At 47.1% G+C, this 23462-nt stretch overlaps 1 protein-coding gene across 18 annotated transcripts in view; it reads right to left on the bottom strand.

The window, feature by feature from the left end:
* The window catches only part of kcnma1a (potassium large conductance calcium-activated channel, subfamily M, alpha member 1a), a 139447-nt gene that overhangs the window by 47089 nt on the left and 68896 nt on the right, over positions 1–23462 (bottom strand). For 15 of the 18 annotated variants that reach the window (XM_042065387.1, XM_042065389.1, XM_042065390.1 and 12 more), the window contains exons 4-14: positions 20874–20967; positions 20549–20660; positions 13334–13409; positions 11784–11859; positions 11082–11252; positions 9181–9272; positions 2573–2683; positions 2178–2283; positions 1856–1938; positions 816–885; positions 374–529 (exon numbers count right to left, since the gene is read on the bottom strand). In XM_042065387.1, coding sequence (XP_041921321.1) covers positions 374–529; positions 816–885; positions 1856–1938; positions 2178–2283; positions 2573–2683; positions 9181–9272; positions 11082–11252; positions 11784–11859; positions 13334–13409; positions 20549–20660; positions 20874–20967 — 1147 coding nt within the window. Of the gene's footprint in view, positions 1–373; positions 530–815; positions 886–1855; positions 1939–2177; positions 2284–2572; positions 2684–9003; positions 9096–9180; positions 9273–11081; positions 11253–11783; positions 11860–13333; positions 13410–20548; positions 20661–20873; positions 20968–23462 lie in introns of all 18 variants that reach the window. The other 3 variants (XM_042065388.1, XM_042065403.1, XM_042065405.1) reach the window with 1 other exon arrangement.

Raw genomic sequence — 23462 nt, 5'->3', positions numbered from 1 at the left:
TTCTGAGGGGGAAACCGCTAATTTATATCCTAGCTTCTATGGTGCCATTGCCTCATATAAATTACTTCATAATGGTGACAGAACCGTTGTGTTGCTCTCCCTGCATGGGTCCCAAATGAGACTGCAGGCAGAGAGATGATGATTTACTAGATAGCATAATGGCGCGCATGATTAAAGAGACCCAGGAAGGGAGCGTGAGACTGCATCTACTGTCTGAGGCATCACCAGGCTCTCTGTCTCTCCACTAAGGACCCGCAGACAGAGACGTGCTTCCCCCTGAACAGCGGGGACCTGCATATGTGTGTGTGTGTGTGTGTGTGTGTTGGGGAGGGGATGGGGATGGGGATGGGGGAGAGGAGGTGGCTGACAGTACCTTGATGAATGACCTCATGGAGAAGAGGTTGGCGAGCATGGTGGACAGGCCCTGGGCCAAGCAGCTCTGAGCGATGAAGCCCGCCTTCAGCTCCGCCAGGCAGATTGCATCATCCCCTTCCTTCCAGTTCCAGCTTGGAATGTTTAGCAGATGGGCCTGGGAGTGGTGGAGGGCAGGAATAAGGAGGGTGGTGAGAGAGAGAGAGAGAGAGAGAGAGAGAGAGAGAGAGCCTTTCTTGTGGGATGTTTAGCAGAGGTGGTGAAAGTAATGAACAGCAGGCGCCTCAAAGGGTTTTGATCTTTTCATTTCAAATGTTTCTTTAAGCTGAACCGCACTGTCGTGCAGAATCAGACCGTGAGCTACAGTATGATAGAGAGGTGCTTTGTGACTGTGAAACAACTAAGAGTCATGTCAGTTCACTGGGGGATTGATGTGCTCTTACCTTGTTGTGGTACTGCAACATTTGAGTGATGATTCGGATCTTTGGGTGGTAGTTCTTGATTGATATTACTCTAAAGGGGAAAAAGCAACAGAATGACTGAGCCTTATAATGGTGCACACTGGGTCAGGCTTCTCTCAGGTAGAGAATAGGAGTCCTCTCTGGTAACTGGAGGCTAGCAGCGGGTGGCGTAGTGAGCTGGGAGTAGGCCGAGCTGCTCCCTTCACACTTCAGTCTGCTTGTCTTCTCGAGTCTCATAAACGGAAGGTGTGGAATTTATTTGCATATGAAGCTGCGTTTTACGGCCCACGAGCGCTTCAGCAGGGCAGCTGTGTCGAGGGACTCCAGCTGTGGGCCAAATGCTGTCGGCCATCTTTCAAGGGCGGATTTGTGCAGACGGGGTGAACACTGGGTGATTATATGGCGTGAATGGAATTAAAAATACATGCTCTCGCACCACATGCACTCTGGGAACTGTATAAAAGCCCCGGTTCCTTCCTCTCAGGGGCGAGCCAGCGCTTTAGGGGCCCTTTTCATCGGCTGCCAGCTCCCAACATGTGTGTGGCTGTGTGCGTTTAGCGGGGCTCGGTGGACGAGGCCTTGCTTCTCTCATTCACACCTCATTTTCACACCTGAGCGAGACGACAGCTCTTCGCTCTCCGCCATCGCCACCACATCTGACAACACTCGGCTGCTCTTGGCCTAGCATCAGCGCTCTGCCCCCGGGCCGGCCATAAGGCCTGCTTCTCACCTCCACTCATAAACAGGACAGGCTCCCAAACGCATCAGCCGTTAACACATTCTTACCCGTGTACAAATGCAGCCAAGACCTATGGCTGAACTCTGCACCGCTGTCCTCCGAGCTTTGCTTTTTAATTAGGCTGCGTTCTGTCTGTGCCACAGTTGTTGGTTCCGTAACAAAATGATGATGATAGCCTGTAACCTGTCATATGTGGGCCGTAATTGTCATGGAAGAAATGACCCGTGGTAAGTGGTTGGTTTGGGAGGAGGAAATCCTGCTAAATGGGGCTTAACGAACATACCTCATTATGTTGGAGGCATCCTCTGCGTCTGGGTCAGGGCAGTACTTATTGGCAAGAATCAGGCAGGCGTCCGCCGACTCAATCTGCACAGTGCAACCAAGAGAGGAAAAAATGACAATGAGGGAGACTAAAAGTACAGACGCAAGGGAAACCTGGAGAGGAGAAGAAAGGAGAGGAGAGAAGAGGAGGAGAGAGGAGTGGAGAGAAAAGGAGAGGAGAAGAGAGGAGAGGAGAGGAGGGGAGAGAGGAGAGGAGAGGAGAAGAGAGAGGAGAGGAGAGGAGAAGAGAGGAGCGGAGAACAGCGGAGAGGATGACACTGTACCTTCACCCGGGCCAGGTCATGTGGGTTCAGAACAGATCCCTGGTAGAATTCCACCTGAGTAAAGTGGCGTTTGAATAAGGCTTCCAGCTCAAGATTAGGGGAAATACTATTGAAAAGTTGAGAGGGAGAGAGGGCAATAATTAGTGTTAGATGCTGAGGTAGGCTTGTCATGACAAAAACCAAGAGAGGAAATCTTATTTATCATGAGCATATGCAATCTCTTAGAGCAGTCCCAGACTAGACCTCAGGAATGAATGACAAACAGTTACACAGATTCATTTATTTTCTGCTGGCTTTGTATATTTATTGCTTTTACTTCATGCATGAACATTTGGGGAGGAAAATTCCATGCTGTTCTTTTATAGCTTCAATGATCAGACAAAGGATAGACTTACTTATGGAGAAAAACGATTTCTACATTGACATCATCCCTGTCCTTGTGTAGGAAGTCTTTAAGGAAGTTGGAAACACTTTCGAGCGTGATATGACCACAGACCACAATATGCCTGAAAGGGGGAAAATCCAGCTTAAGACGGCAATATAAAATAAAACAAACACTGGCATGTCCCTAAAAGAAAGCACAAGTCATAATAAACCATAGAAATGTCAAATGCCTTTCACAAACAACAAAGGGTCATAGCTTTACTGTATTTCAAATCCTGGGCCTTTTCTCCACATCACAAAACATATTTTACTTCCTTCGTATTAAACCACTTAACTTGAACAATTCAACTATGGTGCTAGACTTTGAACCAGTCAAGGGAGCATAAAATATAATAAGACATATTTCTATCTGTTTGTAATACGTTCTCAATCAGCAAACTGTCTGTCAAGCCAAACCCCTTCCATAAAAGTGAGTGCGTGTTGACGACAACATGGACATCAGGCTCAAATACATAATAATCTCCGGCATTACTGAAAAAGCTTCCACAATGTCCTCTGGTCTGTGGGGGCCACTAATTCTGCTCATGGGTTCCAAGGCAGACTGACATCTTTCTGGAAAGATGCTGCTTTTCAATTAAGGCCTGTGTCTCAGCACAGCCAAGTGATTACAGGGACGGATCTGAGATCAACTGGAATGGAACAGGGTGTGTGTGTGTGTGTGTGGGGGGGGGGGGGAGCTGGAGGTCTGAGGGCAGCGCGGCAGAGGAGTGTGTGCCCAGTGAGGACTCAGTGGCTCGGTCCTGCCTGACCGGAGGCCAGTCGGCCGCGCTCTCTCAGCAGCACACTGGTCACGACCTGCAGTCTGAACGCTAGTGCTCATAAAGCCGAAGGCTGCCCCAACAACAAGGCTCCATATTCATTCAAACACAGCATTTCTGTCGGGGGGGTGCTGCATCAACATGAATTATGGTGATCTAGGGGATGAAAGCTTTTTATTACCGTTTGGGCCGCTCGTAATGTTGTGGGCCAAAACTACCAATTAAAAATGTCACAGAGGATGTCACAGCTTAAAAAGAGAACTCTTGTGAAAAAGCCAACATCAAATGTGAAACTGATCCAGACCTGTCCCCCAGCGCTGCAGGCCAAGCTCCTCTCATGGGGGATCAAGTTGGACACAGGGCCCATTAAAAGGCATTGTTTTACCAAACTCTAGGCATGCCAGCCCATACAGTAATAATCATAATGCTCGCTAAGCTGGGCGGAGGGGCTGAGCCAGAGGGCCATTAACAGCTGTCAATCAGCCGTGGGGGGGGGGGGGGGGGGGGGGGCAAGGGCACAGGCTGCCTGTCCACATGCTGACTCCATCCCAGAACACTGTGGTTAGGCCTGATGACGAGGGCTCTCGGTGGTAATCAATCTAAATCTGTCCAAAATGCCCCCACCTCCCCCCGCCGAACCCGCTGCGCCCCTGGCCTGCAGGAGAAAGCCCATGCAGACATTTGCTTCTCTTCGAAGGAAATGGTAAGCACAACAGTCTGTTTGTTATTTGTCAGGTGCGTGGGGAAGTGTTTTGTGACAAAGCACACAAAAGGGCCAGTGTTGCGCAGTGTCTGCCCACTGCCAAACAGCAGGCCCATTTTGGCTGGAGGGGGTCTGGGATAAACATGCTGCACACACAGCGATGTCTGGATGCTATTGAACATAATGATCTTCGCAGATCCACCCCCCCCCCCCCCCCCCAAGCCCCCAGCCCCTAAGTATTTAATGAGCAGTGGTAATTGCATGGTTGGCCATCCTAAGGATGTAGGGAGGCTTGTGTGTGTGTGCGCTTCTCTCATCCAGTTTGATGACTTACTAAAGAAGCCAGTGGTGGCTGGCAGGAGATGCATGTAGTTTTGATGAGAGCCACATTATTCATGTTTTCCCTCATTTCCAACATGTCTCCTTGAGCCGTTCCACTAAACGCAGGGAGCAGGGGAAGGGGAGGGGGGGGTGTTGGGGTGGGATTGGGGGGTTTCTGTGACATGGCCCTCGCTGTCTCTCTTCCCATTGTGTGTGGGGCATGAGAGGCAGCTGGTACGCATGCGGTTGACCATCGGCCTCCATCACAGACATCTTGTCTCTCTGTGTGGATGAGCAGCCAGTCGAGCATGACTGGGCTACTGACAGCGTTTCTGCTGTGCTGACAATGTTGTGTGTTTACGGCACCAAGGAGGCAACGCCACAAACCACAAGAGGGATTCGGCAAAAAACGATTCTGATGTCTAATAATCAAGGATGAAATGCAATTCTAATATGGTGCAGTTCGAGCTGAAATGCTTTGTCTGTCTTACAATTCACTTTAACTCTCATGTCATAGCTTCACTGTAAACAGCACAGAACTTAACTTGAACAATTTCAGCACTACTTCAAGTGTTGATTTGTCAATCTGCAGGTTCTCTATATATACACTACTCTTCCACCATCATTTAAAAGCAGAAATGTTGTTTCCATTGAAATTAATCGCATGATAGTAATCAATACAAAGGTCCCTTCTGTGTTAATCCTTTTTCAGAGTATTACTTTTTTTTTCAGTTCCACAATGGAACATAAACGTCATCCATCAGATGACTGTGAGCAGATGAACTGACAACGATAAGAACAGTGAAAAGCATAACGTGGAGAGTACATTTGGGTCAGAAACAAAAGACATGAACACACATCACTCTGGGGAGAGAATGAGCACACATTCAAGTGCACGGGCATCATCAGCAAAGGCTTAGCAGCGCTCGTTCAAGCATGCACTCTCAAGCAGGCAAACAAACAGTGTCTTTGTAAATGTGTAAATAGGAAACATCACACACAGAGAAAAGAACACCAAAGAAGACAAGAAAAGAAAGCTCCAACATCAGCACCAGCAGCTACACCAACCATACTGCTCTGATCCTTATTCTAAGAACCCGCCACCCTCAGGCAGCTCACACCTTTCACAGTCCCCCTGCCCTTTCAACAAACAAGGGCTCTTCGCTTTCAAAGGTTTCCTTTTGAAAAAGATTCATTTGGCTGATTATATAAAATCCACCCACATAGCACATGTGCGAAAGTCGTTGTATTAAAAAGGTTTACTACCAGTGAGTTAGGAAAAGTTGAGAACTGTTAATATCCAGATGACTATTTCCAAGGTATCTTGTATCATACCACAGGATTATAACTACAGAGTGATGATGGCAGTCAATATCTTTATAAGCCTTATTATTATTATTATTATTATTATTATTATTATTTCAGACGATACTAGAGAGAATTATGTCTGAATCAATTGTGTGTATAATAGTATCCAAGATGATCCTATCTTCACCTCTGAACTAAGACATTAATAAAGGTCCTAACCCAGATTGTATTTTATTCATCCCTAATTTTATGTGACAGCAGTCTGGGGACATATCTCTGGGCACTACTGAAGTAAAAATAATGGTTATTTAGTGATTTACTTTGAAGTGTTTGGGTTTAAAATTGCTATTTAAGAGTGTAGATTGAGATTCAAAATTAATTTAATAGAATTAATAAAAAATAGATTTTCTTTAAATAGTGAATTTTGCCGAACAGACTTGGAATAAAAGACACACCATCTGTTGTCTAAACATAAAAATTTAGGTGAAGTTTTTCCAGCGCCAATCAGTCAAGATTTACAGAGTGTGATAACGTTTCAAAAGTACTGGCTCTGCCACTAAATGATCCAGATTGCACACACTAGGCTAAAGGCTGAAGAATGCAATACTCCTTGGCTCCTAACTTTATATGGCAGAGACATTTAGTGAGGGAACTATGGGATACATCTGGGAGTTTTCCTGTGGAGCGTCATGTTCCCCATAATGGAAGACCAGGAGCCCAGAACCTATTGTCTCCCCATGTGTCCCACTGAGGTAGGGGAGCAAGAATCAACAAATGACCAGAGGTGTAGCGGCTAGCATGCTGCCATGCAGGCTAGTAAACACTGCGCAGAGCCCCTGATGCGTGCCAGATCGAGGTGAGGCCCCCTGCTGATTAGTGTCGGGGTCTCCCGGCCGCCACTCCCCGCACCTCCGGCACGGCAGCCCTCGGCGGAGCGCGAAGGAGCCGCGGAGCTGCGGCAGCGCGGAGGTGCATGAGCTCAGGGTTCACGCTGGGTTTATGGGGTGTCAGTCTCGCAGTCAGCCGGCCTGGGCTGCAGAGGGGCCTAATGGAAACCACAGACAACCTCCGCTCGGCTCACCGCTGCGGCACGGAGCGCGCGCCTTCATGACGGGACACCAATGAGAGCCAGCTTGAGCGCTGTCACCGTGCCTGGCAGGCTGGCTGGCTGGCTATGCTACGCTAGGCGAGCTGGTATGCAGAACCACACCGAGACAGCAGGTCACGGTAATGGAGTCCGTGCCTCGCTGTGATCGACGTTTTGGCAGTGACCTCACAGAGTGGAGTTTGTCCTGACCTTTTCACTCAGTGCTACCCTTAATCAAGTGCAGAGGAGAGACAGGGAGGGATATCATGAGCAATATTAAATGAAGCAGATTATGGAGGAGTGTGCTAGTCATCTTTGATCCTGTAGGCTTTGTAGAATTCTCAACAGCTCAACAGATGGACTAATGCAAATCAATGGGGATCAAATGGTAATATAAACATTATATTAATAACAACAAAATCATCAGTACATGGACTGTTTTTAAATATGTATATCAAACAGATGGATGGCTTACAGACTTACTGCAGTTTTGTCCTGTAACAATGTCACTGCACTGATATACAGATTACTGTAGATTTGAATATGTGCAGTGATTATGATAAACCCCAAAGGGACTTTTTTTCTCCTTCACCCTGATTTTAAATTTAAATATGGTGTCACAATGAAGAAATAATTATCCTGACACACTTTATTTATGTGCGTGTGTCATGATTTATCCATTCTTCACGTACATATTTAAATAATAATGCAAAGCTTGGTGCCAGTCTTTCTGCTTTGGTGAGTGGACCTCTAATTGCTACCACATGCATGTATGGCCGGGGAACGAGGGAGGGATATAAAGAGAGGGAGAGAGAGAGAGAGAGAGAGAGAGAGAGAAAGAGAGAGCGAGAGAGTCAGTGGTTTTGACAGGCCCTTCTCTCAACACCAGACTGCAAATCCAAACGGGGGTTTCCAGCCAAACATAACATTTCATCAATCTTGTTCCACTGACAGGAAAACGGCATCAGACAAAGAACTTTCTAATGGCTTTTTCTCGGCAGGATAGTTGCCCTCAGACTAAGATGATGAAAGCTAGATGTGAGAAAGGGGGCCTGTTTCGCATGAGACAGACTGAGGAAGAATGAGCAGAGGAGAGGAAGAGAGGGAGACAGAGAGGGAGAGAGATAAAGAGCGATATCTTTGTCCTGCCTCTCTAACTGCACCGTGAACGAGGGGAGGACAGCGGTGTGCTGATGACAAGGCCGAGTTTGAGCCAGAAACGAGTGGGCGTTTCAACGGACGGCCACATAGACATTCAAACGAGGGGGGGGGGGGGGGGGGGGGGGGGGGGGGGGGTTGGGGAGGAAGGGTCGGCCTTCGGAGACAAATCAAAAAAAAAAAAAAAAAGCACGACGGCTAAACAAATGGGGGACATGAAAGAGTCGTCAGGCGGGCAAAAAGCAAGCCAAGTGCAGTCTAGAGCCTCGAATGAGGGAGCGCGAGGCGTCCAGGCATTCCGCTCAGCTCAGGGTGTGGGAGCTGACTGAAGATCAGGGCCAGATTCATGTCAGACGGAGATGAGGCGATGGGGCGAGCGGTGAAAGACGGCCACCACGGCTTTTCCCATCACGCATGCGGAGCGCACGGAAAAGCCAGCAAGAGCGCAGCTCAAGCCAACCAGAGGAAAGCATGCAAGAATGATGCAAACATAGAAACAAATAAAATAGACTACAAACTCAAAAAAGTACAATGGAACGAAAAAGAGACAAGTGATACCCTATGACTGTTACAAATGGGGAAATACACATGTGTTTGATTGTTATTAAATCACAAAATCTACTCCTCTAAGCAGTTGATAGGGTTTTCATGACTAGTCATCTCCAATAGACTGAACCTAGTCTTAACAAGTGCTGATTTAATAGTTATCATGAGGGGATAAACTCAACCAATAGACAAAAGGTCCCTAGCAGGAATGCAAACAGCACAGATAAATGTCAGGTCTGGTAGTCATGAAAGCTCTAGTGTGTGGAATGAACTGAAAAAGCAGCAGAGAGGATGTTAAAGAAAAGAAGCCACAAATACACAGAGCACAGGGCGTGGACATGTGCCTCTTATGGCCAAGGTCTCCAGTCACTGTGTGACACTTTGGGTTCGTCTGGCGAACTCTGTTGGACTGTTTAGGTTATCTAGATCACAGAGCCTATGGTAGCACTTTAGGGGAGGATTTGTGTCACACAACCACACCTTAGCTGGATTTGGACTTACTTTCTGCCTCGTGTCGAGTTATAACTCCCTCCGTATTTCTTCCGATTAAGGATGAGAGCAGCAATTTCTGGCACGTAGCGAGCAAACATGGCCTACATGCATGAAACAGAGAAACAAAGAGGCATGCAGATAGGGGTCTACTGTGGCCAAGGCAGCAGAGCCTCCAGGAATACTTACTTTCTCCCATTAACCGCACTATAGGAACCACCATATTTCTTGCGGTTTCCTATTAACTCTATGATTTCAGGGACGTAGCTGGCAAACATGGCCTAAGGAGAAGATAGGAGACAGAAGCAGAGGCTAAAATCGGTAGGCCAAAGACGGGGGTGTCTGGGGGAGACGCTAATCCAAAGAGTCCAAAGAGATCTGAGGAACAGAAGCTGAGTGTTGAGAAAAGTATGCTGTTAAGTGGTCATTTTGACAAGTATGTGCCAGTGGAAAAATACAAAATGAGCAGAATGGCCATCCAAAACTTGAGACTGATAGTGACATCTCTCCAGCAGTGTATCAATTGATCGATGGACTCCAAGCTCCCCCTTTGGAGTTTAAGAGATTTAATTCAGAGGGGAAAAAATAGATTGTAACGGAAAAGAAGAAAATCATATTAAATTTTTATCTCACAAAAAATTGCCCAACACTGTTAGGTCACAATAGAGTCTACTTTTTAATGAGAAAAAATGCAAAGAAAAAAAACGTCCAGCTGACCACTCGTCACAGCGTGACCATGTTGATGAGGAGGACCGGGGGGGAAAAAACCCTATGTGCCATGTTTTGTCCAACAAACACTAACTATGTGCCAGGCTGATTTGAATAGTCCGGCCTGATGATCCACAGCTGCAAAACCCATTAAGACTCATTATGGCTGGGAAATGAGCTGGATGCGTTTTGCAAAGCTTGCCGCAGCCTGCTGCCCCTGACGACAGGCCTGTTTCACCTCCTGCCTGAGAACGCCTAGAAGAGCGCCTGGCCTGGCCTGGCCTCGCTGCCCCTCCCCTCCTCTCCCGCGGACGTGCCGCTCGCTCCGTGACACATTCCTGTGAGAACCGAGTGCCTGGTCTTCCCTGCGTTTCAGCACCTCTACGCCTAATAATGAGTGATGACGTTAGCCTGATCTGAGCGCAACCGCTTCAAGTGTTTCCATACTGAAGTCATTAATCGGGCCTCTGATAGAAAGCAGACAATGCGAGGCTGTGTTAAACCTCAAGGCTTCCAGGCCCTTCCAAACATAAAAAAGAGGGAAAAAATAATAATAAATGGCAATGGAAAAGCCTTATGACACATTAAACAGCTGGAGGTCATCTCCTTCTGTGATATGGTCTGAATTAATGTGGAATGATCTAGGATTTGTGGTTCTGAGAAAGCTAAGAGTCTGCACTGTTGCTGTGCTGCGCTGGGTTATACTAGGTTGTGCACTCGATGGCTCGAGAAGGGCTCGCTTGGTTTGGTTTAGCGGTGCTGTGCTGAGCTACAATGCACCGAGCTGTGCTGTGCTGTTCTGCACTGTGCGAGGCTATACTGTGCTGTGCCTATGCTGGGCACCAGTTGCTCGAAGGCTGCCGATGCTGTGGTATCATTCAGGCCGCCCTATGGCACATCCTCCTGCCACTGTGTTTGTTGGAATTTTGGGGAGGGGTACACGAAGTTGGGAGTCCCCTGAAACCGCAAACTGCTTTAAGAGAACAGCGACAACATTATAATACAGAAACAATAACTTAACATTTCTAACATAACTACTGAATGACTAAGTAGGATATCTTAACAGGGAGCAGGATTATCAGGGGCCATATTAACTATCAAATACATCTAAACTTTCAAAAGTCAAATAAGGGAGTGAAATGAGGAAAGGAAACGTGTCATTACAGTGGAGGGCATACACTGAGAGAGACAGTGGAAACCGCACGGCAACAGTATCAAGACTATCAAGAATACAGCAGGTATGGCGACATGTGGCGGGCATATTAACAGTATACACTACTGGAGCAAATGTCTCCGTACAGATAAAGGATATGACATGTGATATGAGTAGACAAGGGAGAGAGGCAGTGTGGGGCAGGGGGCATAGAAAATGTTGGCTTTACCAAACCACCGAGGATGAAGAAGACCATGAAAAGGCGCCCTAAGGTTGTTCGTGCATAGACATCTCCGTATCCCACGGTGGACATGGTGACCATGAGTAAGTAGACACATTCCCAATATGAAAGCGATTGAGAATTTTGGAAGTTTTCCCAAGGATCCCCTGAGTTTTCCACCTAAAAGAAAGAAAAAAAAAACAGGTTTGATTCGGCTCGGTGCAGCAAGAGCCTGAATGTGGCCAATTTACAGACTTTTTCCAAAAGGTGTATTTTGGAGCCATCTACAGTCTTGTTTGAAGCATGACCACCGTTACTCAAGAGCCACGAGAAAATGACTTTCATATGCAAAACAGAGCGATACTGCAAGCCTGGCCTATGCTGCCACCTAATGGCTCAGAGGTCCTCTTCTGCATCAAGATCAATCAAACATGTAGGAGTTGAGTTGTTGGCAGTAAATTACTGGCACTAAATATGATCTTTTCAGAGACATAAACCTGAAATGATCCTAAATGCTTCATGGCAGCAAATAACTCTTTTATGGGTGTGTGGGTGTGAGTGTGTGTATATATGTGTGTGTATATATTTATATGTGTGGTGTGTGTGTGTGTGTGTGTGTGTGTATATATATATATATATATATATTTGTGTGTGTGTGTGTGTGTGTGTGTGTGCTGGCGATGAGTGCGCTCGAGGTGTTTTTTCACTTACCAAATGTATGAATCCAGCAGCTGTGAGCCATGTGCTGATGAAGATGGAACACAGGTTGACCAGCTTGATGGAATTGCTGCAGGGAAGGAGGGCCATAAGTGGACTGTGAGAGTTTACCATAGCACACTGACATGAGGATAAGTCATCTCTCGCCTCCGCATGAACCAGAGGAGACCTGCTCGCACAGCGCCAGGCTAATGTCACACACACCACCAACAGGCAGGCCTGCACACTGTCTAACTTTCAAAGCAGAATGTCAGCAGCACTCACTAAATATATTTGCCATTCATAATGTCTGGTATAAATAATATTGTGAGACGTTATTTATGCCATCTATCAAAGCGACAAAGAACAAAGGGCAAGTCTGTAGATGCTCTGGCCACTGTTAAAGTCAAACAGTTTGGGTAGTGCACTAATTTATGCTGTGTAGGGTACTATTATTCTTAATACAGCTTCAGGTCGTCGTTGGGAAAATACTCTCAGCGTTCAGTTATCAGATGCACTGCTTTGAAAAGAGAGAGAGAGACAGAGAGAGAGAAAGAGAGAAGAGAGAGAGAGAGAGAGAGAGAGAGAGAGAGAGAGAGAGAGAGAGAGAGAGAGAGAGAGAGAGAGAGAGAGAGAGAGAGAGAGGGAGAGAGAGCTAATAGAGCTAACTAGTGCTGTGGGAGACAAAAGGAGACACGATAACTCCTGCAATGCACACAGCCGCTATGGTCAGACAAAGTCATGACATCCCCATTGAGCTCTTCTGGCTTAACAGCAGCAGCAGTGCCGTGCTGTGTCTTGCGTGTGTGCGTGTGTGCGTGTGTGCGTGTGTGCATAGCTAGCGTGATGCTTGGGAGAGATGAATCAATCCCAGAGGCCTTCGCAGGCCGTCCACCCTGCATTTACCTGCTGCAGTCCACCCTGCTTTACCTACTGCAGGGCCTTCAGCGGCAAGCAAGGCAGAGCCAGTGGTGCGGATTAACGAGAGGAGGAAAAAAAAAAGAAAACATTTTTGTGGAGCTATAAGCTCTCCCTGACATCTGGGCCAAAAACAAGTCGGGATGCTGAGTAGTCTAGAGGGAGAGAGAGGGAGAGATGGGGAGAGAGGGGGGAGGGAGAGAGGGAGAGAGAGAGAGAGAGAGAGAGAGAGAGAGAGAGAGAGAGAGAGAGAGAGAGAGAGAGAAGGAAAGAGAGGAGGGGGAGATGCACACTGACAGACGGGCAGAGAAGCTCTCAGACTCTGGGGGGGAACTCCTCATGCAGGTCCGTGTCAGACATAAGAGTTTGGCCAGCAGCGGATGTTATTTCCATTGCTTCATCGGGGGACATGACATAATAATGGTGTCTTTCATGTTTGGCTCCAGCACATAATCCCAAGTGTGCAGTCAGACTCTAACCCCCATCATGTGTGGAGACGCCGTCCTCTCTTTGGACCATACTCGCACAGATAAGATTTGAGACACATGTACTGTACTGTGCATCATTTGAGAGATTTTTGCCAAGGTTTACACACTATTTACTAACAAGGCATCAGTGCTGTTGACAGAAAATATGGAGGAGCTTACCTTGTTTTTAAGATATTCAAAAACTGCAAAATTTCCGAGAACTGGATCAGTCTCAAGGCTCTTAGAAACCTCAAACCTGCATAAACACAAAAGAGAACGCTGAATTAGACCAGTGAGCCTTCGCAGAATCGCAATACTAGTGATTTTTGTCCTCAAACCACTTACATGTCAGAATACTTGGCTCTGTCATAAGAAATAAATCAGACTAAAGTATTTTAAATAAAGACCTTATCCTACATGATAGTTATTTAATTTGCCATGCATTGCCATTTGTCAGTATTATCAGCCGCATTGTGTATAAACTGCAGGACAGTGTTTTATGCAAGTTAAAAGAAACAAAACCATATTAATACCATATTAACTGCCCCGTTTATTAACCTCATGGCTGAAGACATTTTGCAAAACCAATGCATAAACCGTGGCTAACAGTTGGGAAATTACAGTACATTGAACATTTTATTAGGTGCTTAACCAACATTTTCAAATACAAAAAAGAGCTTTCCCTGCCAGAAAACAAAACAGAGTGGGGATTTTTTATGCGCGTGTCAATTTCCAAAATTCACACATCTGGAGCGAGGTGGCCTGGGGGTCTTAAGTGGAGGAGGGGATGAAGGCAGAAGGTGAGACTACATGAGAGGAAACTCCACCTCTTCTACACACTCTCTCACATCCCCTCACGCTTGAGCAGATTACAGAACGCCGCCACTAACTACACCTGCCTCAGCCCAGCACTTACGCAACACAAATCTATAAATCTATCACTGGTTAACACACATTCTCTCTCTCTCTCTCTCTCTCTCTCTCTCTCTCTCTCTCTCTCGCTCGCTCGCTCTCTCTCCAAAACACACAAACACAAACAGCAATCACATTACGTGACACCAAATAAAGCAGATTTACAGACCAACAACTACATACCCCGAACTAGATTCATTATTTCACTTCCATTGTTTTTTCTTTGCCTAAATCCTAAATCCATCACAGATACAGTATACTGTATTTATGTAAAAGATCCCTTACAGAATTGTCTGACTTGTCACAATTGTAGAATATGAAATTACAGGTTGTTTTTTCCTCATGAATACAAACCCACACATGAGCACTGTAACTTGTAATACTGTATAGACCCTTTCATCAATAACAACAAAAACAATGCTTGAATGTTCTATTTGGTTGCCAATCTACTTCCTCTGCATTAAGATAACATATGGAATGTTAAAAATTCCATAGTCTTGTGGGGCCAACTATGATGCTGATAATGGAACTCTCTTGAAAGGGTCCATAACACATAAGACAAAAGTGCTATCCCTCATTAGCTTGGCTGCGGAGGTTGCCTGAGCCCCTTACCCCAACCACAGAGGACACGCAGGCAGGCGTAGAGGGAGTAGAGCAGGCCCTCCTCTTCCAGCTCCCTGCCATGCCCGTGGCCCTGTCGGACACGGTAGCCGTTCACATACAGCTGACCCCCAGACTTCTTACGCCTCTGCGTCTCCTCCTGCACCTCCTCACATAGGCTGGGTCGAGGGCGCCTGCACAGGATCTTGCTTGAGATCATGACCGACAAAAACGTCCGGTCCACTTGTGTGTAGCTGAAGTCAGGAGCTTCTTGCTTAGCAGGATAACGAGGCCAAGTGGTCACTCTGCGCCTGAAGAGTGCGTCGCAAAATGACCGCACAGACAATGTCAGCCGACAAGCGTCCAAACGTGAACACCCGATATGGTGTCCGTGAGCACCCGATATGGAGTTCACTCTGTATCAAAGCTGAGCTTCAAGGCTCTGTGTGAGCACGTCGAGGAGCGTCACCTGTCGTAAGCCTGTCTGCCTCTGACTGATTCGCATCAGTCGTCAGTCCCAATGTGTTTAATCTGAAAGCCCACGACAGCGCTCCCCTTTGCCCCCATGTCTGGTGCCGCGCGTCATGTGCAGCTCTGGCGCACCAATAATGTGCCATTTCAGAGGTGAAGCTCTTTCAGGGCATCGGAGCACTCTGGGATTTAGAGGGGCCAAATAGGAACGCCAAAATGCAAGGGGGAAAACAATAATCCTGCATTAATCACAATTGCTGTCTCACTGGTAGCCGGCGCCCGTGAGAAAAGGCCGGTAGAGGGCAGATGTGTAATCACATTAGGCCCAGGAAGTGGGTGAATTACACAATGACTGAGGAGGGGGCCCGTCGTTACTGTACAGGGACATTAGAAAAGATTCACAGGTACACAACCACCATCTGCTCTCAGTCAACGAAAAACGTTGAAAAGCATCTGAGAGCAACATTAAACATGACCAGTATTGGTGTTTCAGTTCATCATTACATAACTGATCTGTGATAGGTGCAGTCCCAGATTCTAAGCGCTTAATGCTATTTGTCAGAATGGAGTCTTCAAACTGTCCATTCAGTATTTGCACTCTAAAAAATCTCTGCCGTTCATACAAGACAGCCTCTGTTAATGGGAACATAAAAGCTCAAACTGAGCTTCAAATAATCCCAGCCAATCAACATGGTGCATCACCAACACAGAAGGGAGGGGTCTAATTTGATTGGCTGTGGAGGTAAAATATCAACAACGTTTTGTGAAACCAACACCAAGTCCACCCATGGACTTCCAACAGTCCGCCAGTTAGTATTTATAAAGAAACAGCCTTCCTGGCACCAGACCAAACGCACCAAGTGAATGGCGGCCCACGTGTCCGTGGCTGACGGGTTTCCCAGCTGGACGCCATGCTGTCGTGCTGTGGGCTGATGAAACCCAACAAAACAGATGTCCGCCACTGGACTTCACCAGTCACCACAGCTCAGAAAGAATCAATCCCATTGAATCTGGGCCATTTGAGAATCAGAGAGCTTTTGTCGTGTGTGTGTGTGTGTGTGTGTGTGTGTGTGTGTGTGTGTGTGTGTGTGTGTGTGTGTGTGTGTGTGTTTCCCAGACATGTGTAGAATGGGGCAGCTGCTCATTCAGAGATCTGAGCCTCCACTCAAGCTGGTTCATTGAGATTGAGAGCGAGAGCGAGCGCACAAGGGCCTGGGACGCCGCATCACGTGCACCAGCAGCCCGCAACACATGCCACGGGTCCCTTTTCTCAATCAGCAGGGGATGAACATTTATAAAGAGGGATAATGTCCTGTCTGTGTGTGTGTGTGTGTGTGTGTGTGCATGTGCCACACACACAGCACCAGGATTACTCCTGACTGGCCACTGTTTTGATTTTTTCCCCCATGATTCATCTGGCAGCGGCGCTGGCAGCATGCAGAGTGGATCCACAGGGGCCGTGCCACGTGAGGGGCTACTCATATTAAAGAGGATTAAGCCCAGAAATTAGTTTCCGCCATAATACTGGTCATGGTCTTTTGACAGAAGAGCTTCCGGTCAGGGTGCTGTCGGCAGGCCACTGGGTGAGAGCACACACATGGCCGCGCAGGAGGTGACAGCTGAGCCACTCAGCAGAGAGCCGGCCACCGCGGCTGATCAACACACTTCCCTCCACAGCCAGCAGGTGGCACTGCTACTCAACCTTGTGAAGCAGAGGGATGAGCATGAGCTGGAGAACATCATGCATGTGTGGATTTAGGGACGACTCATTAACGTCTGATGGTAGTCCCAGTGGATGATCGATATATCCCCATTCGTTTGCTTTCATTTTAATTGATTTCATTAGATAAACCAACAACCTGCTCTTGCCGTCTTGGGATTTGAGATAAGATGATACCCTATGGCAGTCCTGTGTAATCCATAGTGTATCTGTGATAGATTTAGGATTTAGGCAAAGAAAAAACAATGGAAGTGAAATAATGAATCTAGTTTGGGGTATGTAGTTGTTGGACTGTAAATCTGCTTTATTTGGTGTCACGTAATGTGATTGCTGTTTGTGTTTGTGTGTTTTGGAGAGAGAGAGAGAGAGAGAGAGAGAGAGAGAGAGAGAGAGAGAGAGAGAGAATGTGTGTTAACCAGTGATAGAGTAGAAGCCATATATGCATTACACAACCTTGCTCACACAGCTTTCACACAGCCTATACACCGGCTCCTTTTCTGCCGACAAACAAGCCATAATGATCCAACATGAGCCACTCTGGTGTTTGTAAGAGGGCTGCTCCATTTTCTCCAAACTCGCTGACTGGAGCGGCGCTCCTGAGGAGCGGCGTGAAGCGTGACGCGTGACGCGACTTCATTTGGGAGCGTGGAGATGAAAAGGGAAGTGGGCTCGTGGGCACAGGAAGATAATTGCGTGGGCGGGGGAGGATCGTCGGCTGGCAGTTACCGCTACCGGCCATTTGAGTGGCAAGCGGGGCGGGCTAATCCATTCACAGCCCTCCCGGGAGAAACTCTCACTTCAAGTACTTTAAAGAGATTCATTTCTATTTTCAAAGGGAAACTCGGCCGTGCGTCTGCTTTTTGGTCACAATAACGACACATTGGGCCACCTCTTTCATCAATGTCCGCCATTCAAAAGGAGCAGTTACTGGAAATGCTCATTCGGTCAGCGGCCACACATGAAGAAGGAGACCATTTAAGAGCACCATTTCAAAGAATAACGTGTGGTTACAGGCCACACTGTGACAGTGGAAGGTCATTTCATAATGGATTAGATTGTGTGGAAGGTGAACTCTATGTTTTTTCTCCCCCACAGTGTAAGGACCTCTGAAGTCCAATGCACCAGTTCTTCATCAGTGTCACAGTGCTGTGTCCAGTCTCATCATAACCATAACTGCATGGAACTCTTCCAGTGCCACCACTGTGTCATCAAAGTTCTAAAGCAGCACCAGACTACTGATGTCCTATGGCGTCCAATTCAATACACTGAGCATTTTTATTTGAAATAACTCTGCGTAAGCCAAAATATCAACCTTCCTGTGTACCCAGGTCATGCAGTACAGTACAGCATGTGCTGTATTAGCCCAACACAATGGGGCCTAGAATTTCCTTTGGAGGCAAAAATGACAAACACCTGGGAACGTCTCTTTGTTCAGTATGTGTGTGACTTATGCTTGCCCTCTCTGTTATGGAACTGCTCTCATTCCATCACCACTTTGAACTAAAAATGTCTGCTTTATTTGCAAACACACTCATCAACACCCACCCACACACACACACACACACACACACACACACACACACACACACAGAGATAGAGAGGGGGGGGGGGGATCAAGAATCAGGAATGGAGCAGATTACACATTTTTCCATCAGAATTGTATGCCTCCGACATTATCCTGTCGTCTCAACGTTATTCCTCTTATCAATGGCAGCATGTTTTTCAGTCCAATGGCTCTTTCTGAGAGTGAACATAATGTAAATGTACAGTTCTGCATGGTTTACCTTATTCTAATTAGCTGTGATGGCAACTGCAGGACAGGCTATATTATACAGTAAGTAGGACAGGCTATATTATACAGTAAGTATGCTTTTCTGAAGCTCTAATAATAGTTTTATGTGCCCAAACAAAGGTTATGTATTCTGAACTCAGTAGGCTAGTACAAAACACCAAATAGTTTTCATTTGCAATGTTGAACAAGCTAAAGAGTACACAAGCACAGGTTACTAAATTCCGATGATGCTACTTGCATCCATGCTTAGAATTGTTACTTTATCAATCAGTTGTGATCTTTTTCCAAGTTATGCCCATTTAAAAAAGGGACAATGCAGTGTATTTTAAAATGTGTTGGACTACCTTTTTCACACAGAAAACTGATAAGGAATTGATAAGAGAATTAATAAAGAATTGCACCGATAACAGAATCGACAATGGCATTAGTATTGATAAAATCTTATCAGTTCCCATCCCTGCACCTGCACATACACACACAAATTCAAGCGCACACACGCACACACAGGCACACACAGGCAATCATTCAGGATCACTGATACATAGTTCCCTAATCCACACAGTAATCCCATGTGAGTGCACATACATTCACAGGAAATGAGTATGGCTCTATACTTTTATTGGGCCCTAATTGCACTGATGGATAGCAAGCACAGTCCACTGTGCATGAATAAAAGCTAAATTAAGGCCACTACATCAAAGAATCTTCCAACTCTGAACATGATCACCTCATATAAGCACATTCTAACGTCCACAGAAGACCTCGGTTTTCCACGGTGTGATGGACAGTGTGCTGGGTGTGGTGTGTCCTGCTCAGCGGTAGGTGAGTGAGTGCTGGTGCTCCCTTGTGTCCTGTCTGCCAGCAGCCCCAGATGCCCACCCTCCCCTCCATCTCCCCTCCACCCTCCCCTCACCTCCACCTCACCTCCACCTCCCCTCCACTTCCCCTCCACCTCCCCTCCACCTCCCCTCCATCTCACCTCCACCTCCCCTCCACCTCCCCTCCACCCTCCCCTCCACCCTCCCCTCCACCCTCCCCTCCATCTCCCCTCCACCTCCCCTCCATCTCACCCGGCCCTGAAGTGCGTCTCTGCTGTGTTCACCTGCGCTCACCCCTGCTCTGACAGACACGCGGAGTGACTGAAAATCGTTAGCGTCGCGGGGAGAGGACCCCGGCCGCTAAGAGACGTGTCTGGGGCAGGGTGGGCAGAGCTGCAGCCCCCCCCCCCCCCCCCCTCCTCCCCTGTCCTGCCCGACACGGCCTACAGTACATGTGGGGAGGGTCGCCACCCGCACTCCTATCAGTTCACATCCAGTCAGACCAGACTGACACAGCAGGGAGGGGAGACATGGGGAGAAGATGGAGGTACGCTAGAGTCCAGGAGAAACAGACGAGTGAGGGGGAAAGAGGTGTGCTTGTGCCCTACATGTGATCCTGTGCTGCAGGATTTCACTGTGTTGCATGGGTGAGGCACGCTGGATAAACACATCAGTCTTCGTCAGGCGGATGACTCCCCTCCTCTGCAGTGGCTCAGCTCCCTAACCTTGTTTACTCTGCTGTTCAACCGCTCCTCCAAGAGGTGGCATTTCAGAGCTGTTTTGGGACTGTTTGGGGATGCAGTGGCTCTATATGCAGGGCTGCTGGTAATGCTTGTGGACTACTTTTGGTCTTAGTCATGTTTTGTAGGCTGGCTTTGTGATTCAGCTTGTGTTGGAGAGGAGTTTTCCTGTCATTTCATATAAGCAGAGAGAGCTGACTGCCTGTGCAGGCTTGAGGCTGAGAGAGAGAAAGGGAGGAGTGAGAGGGAAGAGATGAAGAGAGAGAGAGAGAGGGAGAGGGGGAGAGAGAGAGAGAGAGAGAGAGAGAGAGAGAGAGAGAGGGTGATGATGATAAGACCTACCCAGCCAGCTTCTATTCAGATACACCGACACAAACACTGGTGGCACTGTGAAGAAGTCCACTACAGAGTTGACCTCCAGCCAGAACCACAGCTTATCATTGGCTGCTATGAACTGCAATCAGAGGAAAGCAAGAGAATACACAACATCAGACTACATACAGTACAGCTAACACAACATACTGACAGCACAAGACTGAAAAGACTGAAGTGTGCAATAATATAGTTTTTGGTGTCATTTTTCAACCATATCCATATTATTTTCAGCTCTTAAAGTGCAGTAATGAGGAAGTGTGGACTACTGGAGGAAATGATCAAATGCACTTACCCGCAAGCCAAAGTACAGTAAGAAGAACACGTTGAATGCCATGTCTATCTGTAACGTGAAATCTTGGTAGAAATTCTGACAGGATTCTATAGGGCTGTGGAGACACAACACGATTAGACAAACGTTAGCACACAGACTGTTAGAACAGTACATTCCAGTGGTTCACAGCTCAGTTGAAATTAAGCATATTTTAAAATTGCTAAATTCTGCACACCATTTTCAAATTCAAGAAAAAAAATGCACTGTCACAAGTTTGCACACACTGTAAGCATGTGTCATGCTTCTCAAGCTCGTTTTGTCTATTTTTACTACAGCATTGATGTTTCTATGACGTCATAAGTACTGTAGAGTTAAGTATAAGTATAAGTATAAGTATAAGTATAAGTATATTTACTCTTTTGATCCCGTGAGGGAAATTTGGTCTCTGCATTTATCCCAATCCGTGAATTAGTGAAACTCACTCAGCACACAGTGAACAAACAGTGAGGTGAAGCACACACTAATCCCGGCGCAGTGAGCTGCCTGCAACAACAGCGGTGCTCGGGGAGCAGTGAGGGGTTAGGTGCCTTGCTCAAGGGCACTTCAGCCGTGCCTACTGGTCGGGGTTCGAACCGGCAAGCCTCCAGTTACAAGTCCGAAGCGCTAACCAGTAGGCCACGGCTGCCCCTAATTTAACCATTGCTTTGCTCAGTGAACACTCTGGATTTCACTTCATAGATAATGGATTTGAAAGCGCCTGGGGGAGACTTATGACTCATGTGAGGTTCTCTTTTCTGCAGCGCCTCTAGCACATAATCACTGCACCAAAACCACCCAAAATAAACGTGTGGGCCATTTACACTCGCTGACGGCCTCTTCAGGACTATCTTGGGACTAGCCTTAGGTGCAGAATGGGCTGTTGATGCATTAGACATCTAGCAGGGACAGGGCAAAAAGCAGATCTGAATCAATATATTTATATTTAAAGGGTTAAATAAGCACTGGACAATTCAATTAAGTTAAGAGGCATTTGTTCACAAACAGCTGTCAGCCTTAGGACAGAGGTTAATGCAGCTCTGCCCGCTCACTGACATTATTATTGATCTTGCCAGAGGACTCAATTATGTATGAACTATTATGCCACACAAAATAACAATATTGCAAAGAGAAACCCCATTGGAGTCATGGCAAGTGTAAGCCAATCAGTGTAAAGAGCCTTACTCACTGTCAGCCCCGGCTGCTTTCGTTTCCTACTCCCAATTTGTTTTCTTGCATAATGTGACAATAGGTCATGCATCAAGCTCCCAATATATGGAGAAAAGAATCATTAGAATGAATCAAAGAGCTAAACAGTTTCTGGTGTGCTAGAAGATGCATGGCATCCTGACATGATTTTGTCACAGAAACCGGATTTCCTTTTCATGTTTGCGTTTATTTTCAAAAAGCAATCCTGGGGTTGTACAATATTTGACTCCAAACAGTGACAGATGCTTATTTCCCCCATGCGCACGCACACACACGCACACACACACACACACACACACACACACACACACACTCTTACAAAACAGCATGCCTGTCACGCACACAAGCATAGTGAATGCAACATTTGGTAAGGGACACATCCCTTTAAGAGCTACTCTGCCCTCTTTTCTTATCATTTTGTAATAAACTGGCTCACTGATTTGTGGTTCATATCCTACTGCACTCATCTGTGTCTAAGACGCTCACGCACACAAACATGAAGATGGTTTGCAGACGGGCATTCAGACAACCCACACACAGCCTTACATATACTGTACTGCAGCGTGATGCTTTAAAAAAAAGCCTTTATGAATGACCGCTGCTGCCGCCTTCAGCTGGACATTACAGATTTATAGATGATTGTATGTGAATCTATCATGTAGGAACAATGCAAAGAAAATGCAACACAGTGAAAATGCAACACAGTGCTTTTCAAATGACACCATGGCAGCCAATGCATTTGATAAACAAATGGAAATGAGTGCAGCCTATACCGTTCCCACTGATAGCAACTGAGGGATCTGTTCAATGTGCAGAAAAAAGGACACAGAGATGCCACTCCCCCTGAGCCCCCCCCCCCCCCCCCCCCCAGGCCCAATGGCACTTCATGCGCCCAATCACATGGGATCCCTCGACACATGCTGCCCCAGTGCAGAAATAGCCCTCGCCGGGGCTTCTGATTACGTGAGCCACCTCCTTAAGCCTCGGATTGGCCGGGCCTTCGTGTTGTCCAAGCGAGACAGGCTGGAGCCCACCCACCCCCCACCCCACCCCCGGTGGCATAAGGGACAATTTGTCTTCCAGAGGCCGTATATAGAAGCAGGCTCATTTTAGGTCACAAGTGGAAAATTGCCCACGGAGCGCCTGGCGTTGGGGTGGGGGGGGTTTGGGGGGGGCTGAGCTGCACTGCCCACCACCGGCCCACAGATGGGCTCCCAACAACGCACTCCACTTAATCTCAATAGAGCGCCATCACAGGGCATCCTACAGCCTCAGCAGCACTGGGAACAATTAAAATCTGAGAAAATCTGCCTTCAATGGACGAATAGTACAGAATGAACACTCCCAGTGGTCACACCGTCCCGC

Source organism: Alosa sapidissima, chromosome 16 (genome assembly GCF_018492685.1).
Source record: "Alosa sapidissima isolate fAloSap1 chromosome 16, fAloSap1.pri, whole genome shotgun sequence".
Classification (NCBI taxonomy): domain Eukaryota; kingdom Metazoa; phylum Chordata; class Actinopteri; order Clupeiformes; family Clupeidae; genus Alosa; species Alosa sapidissima.
Note: the sequence above shows the minus strand (reverse complement) of the source record. Positions and strands in the feature narration are given on the sequence as shown.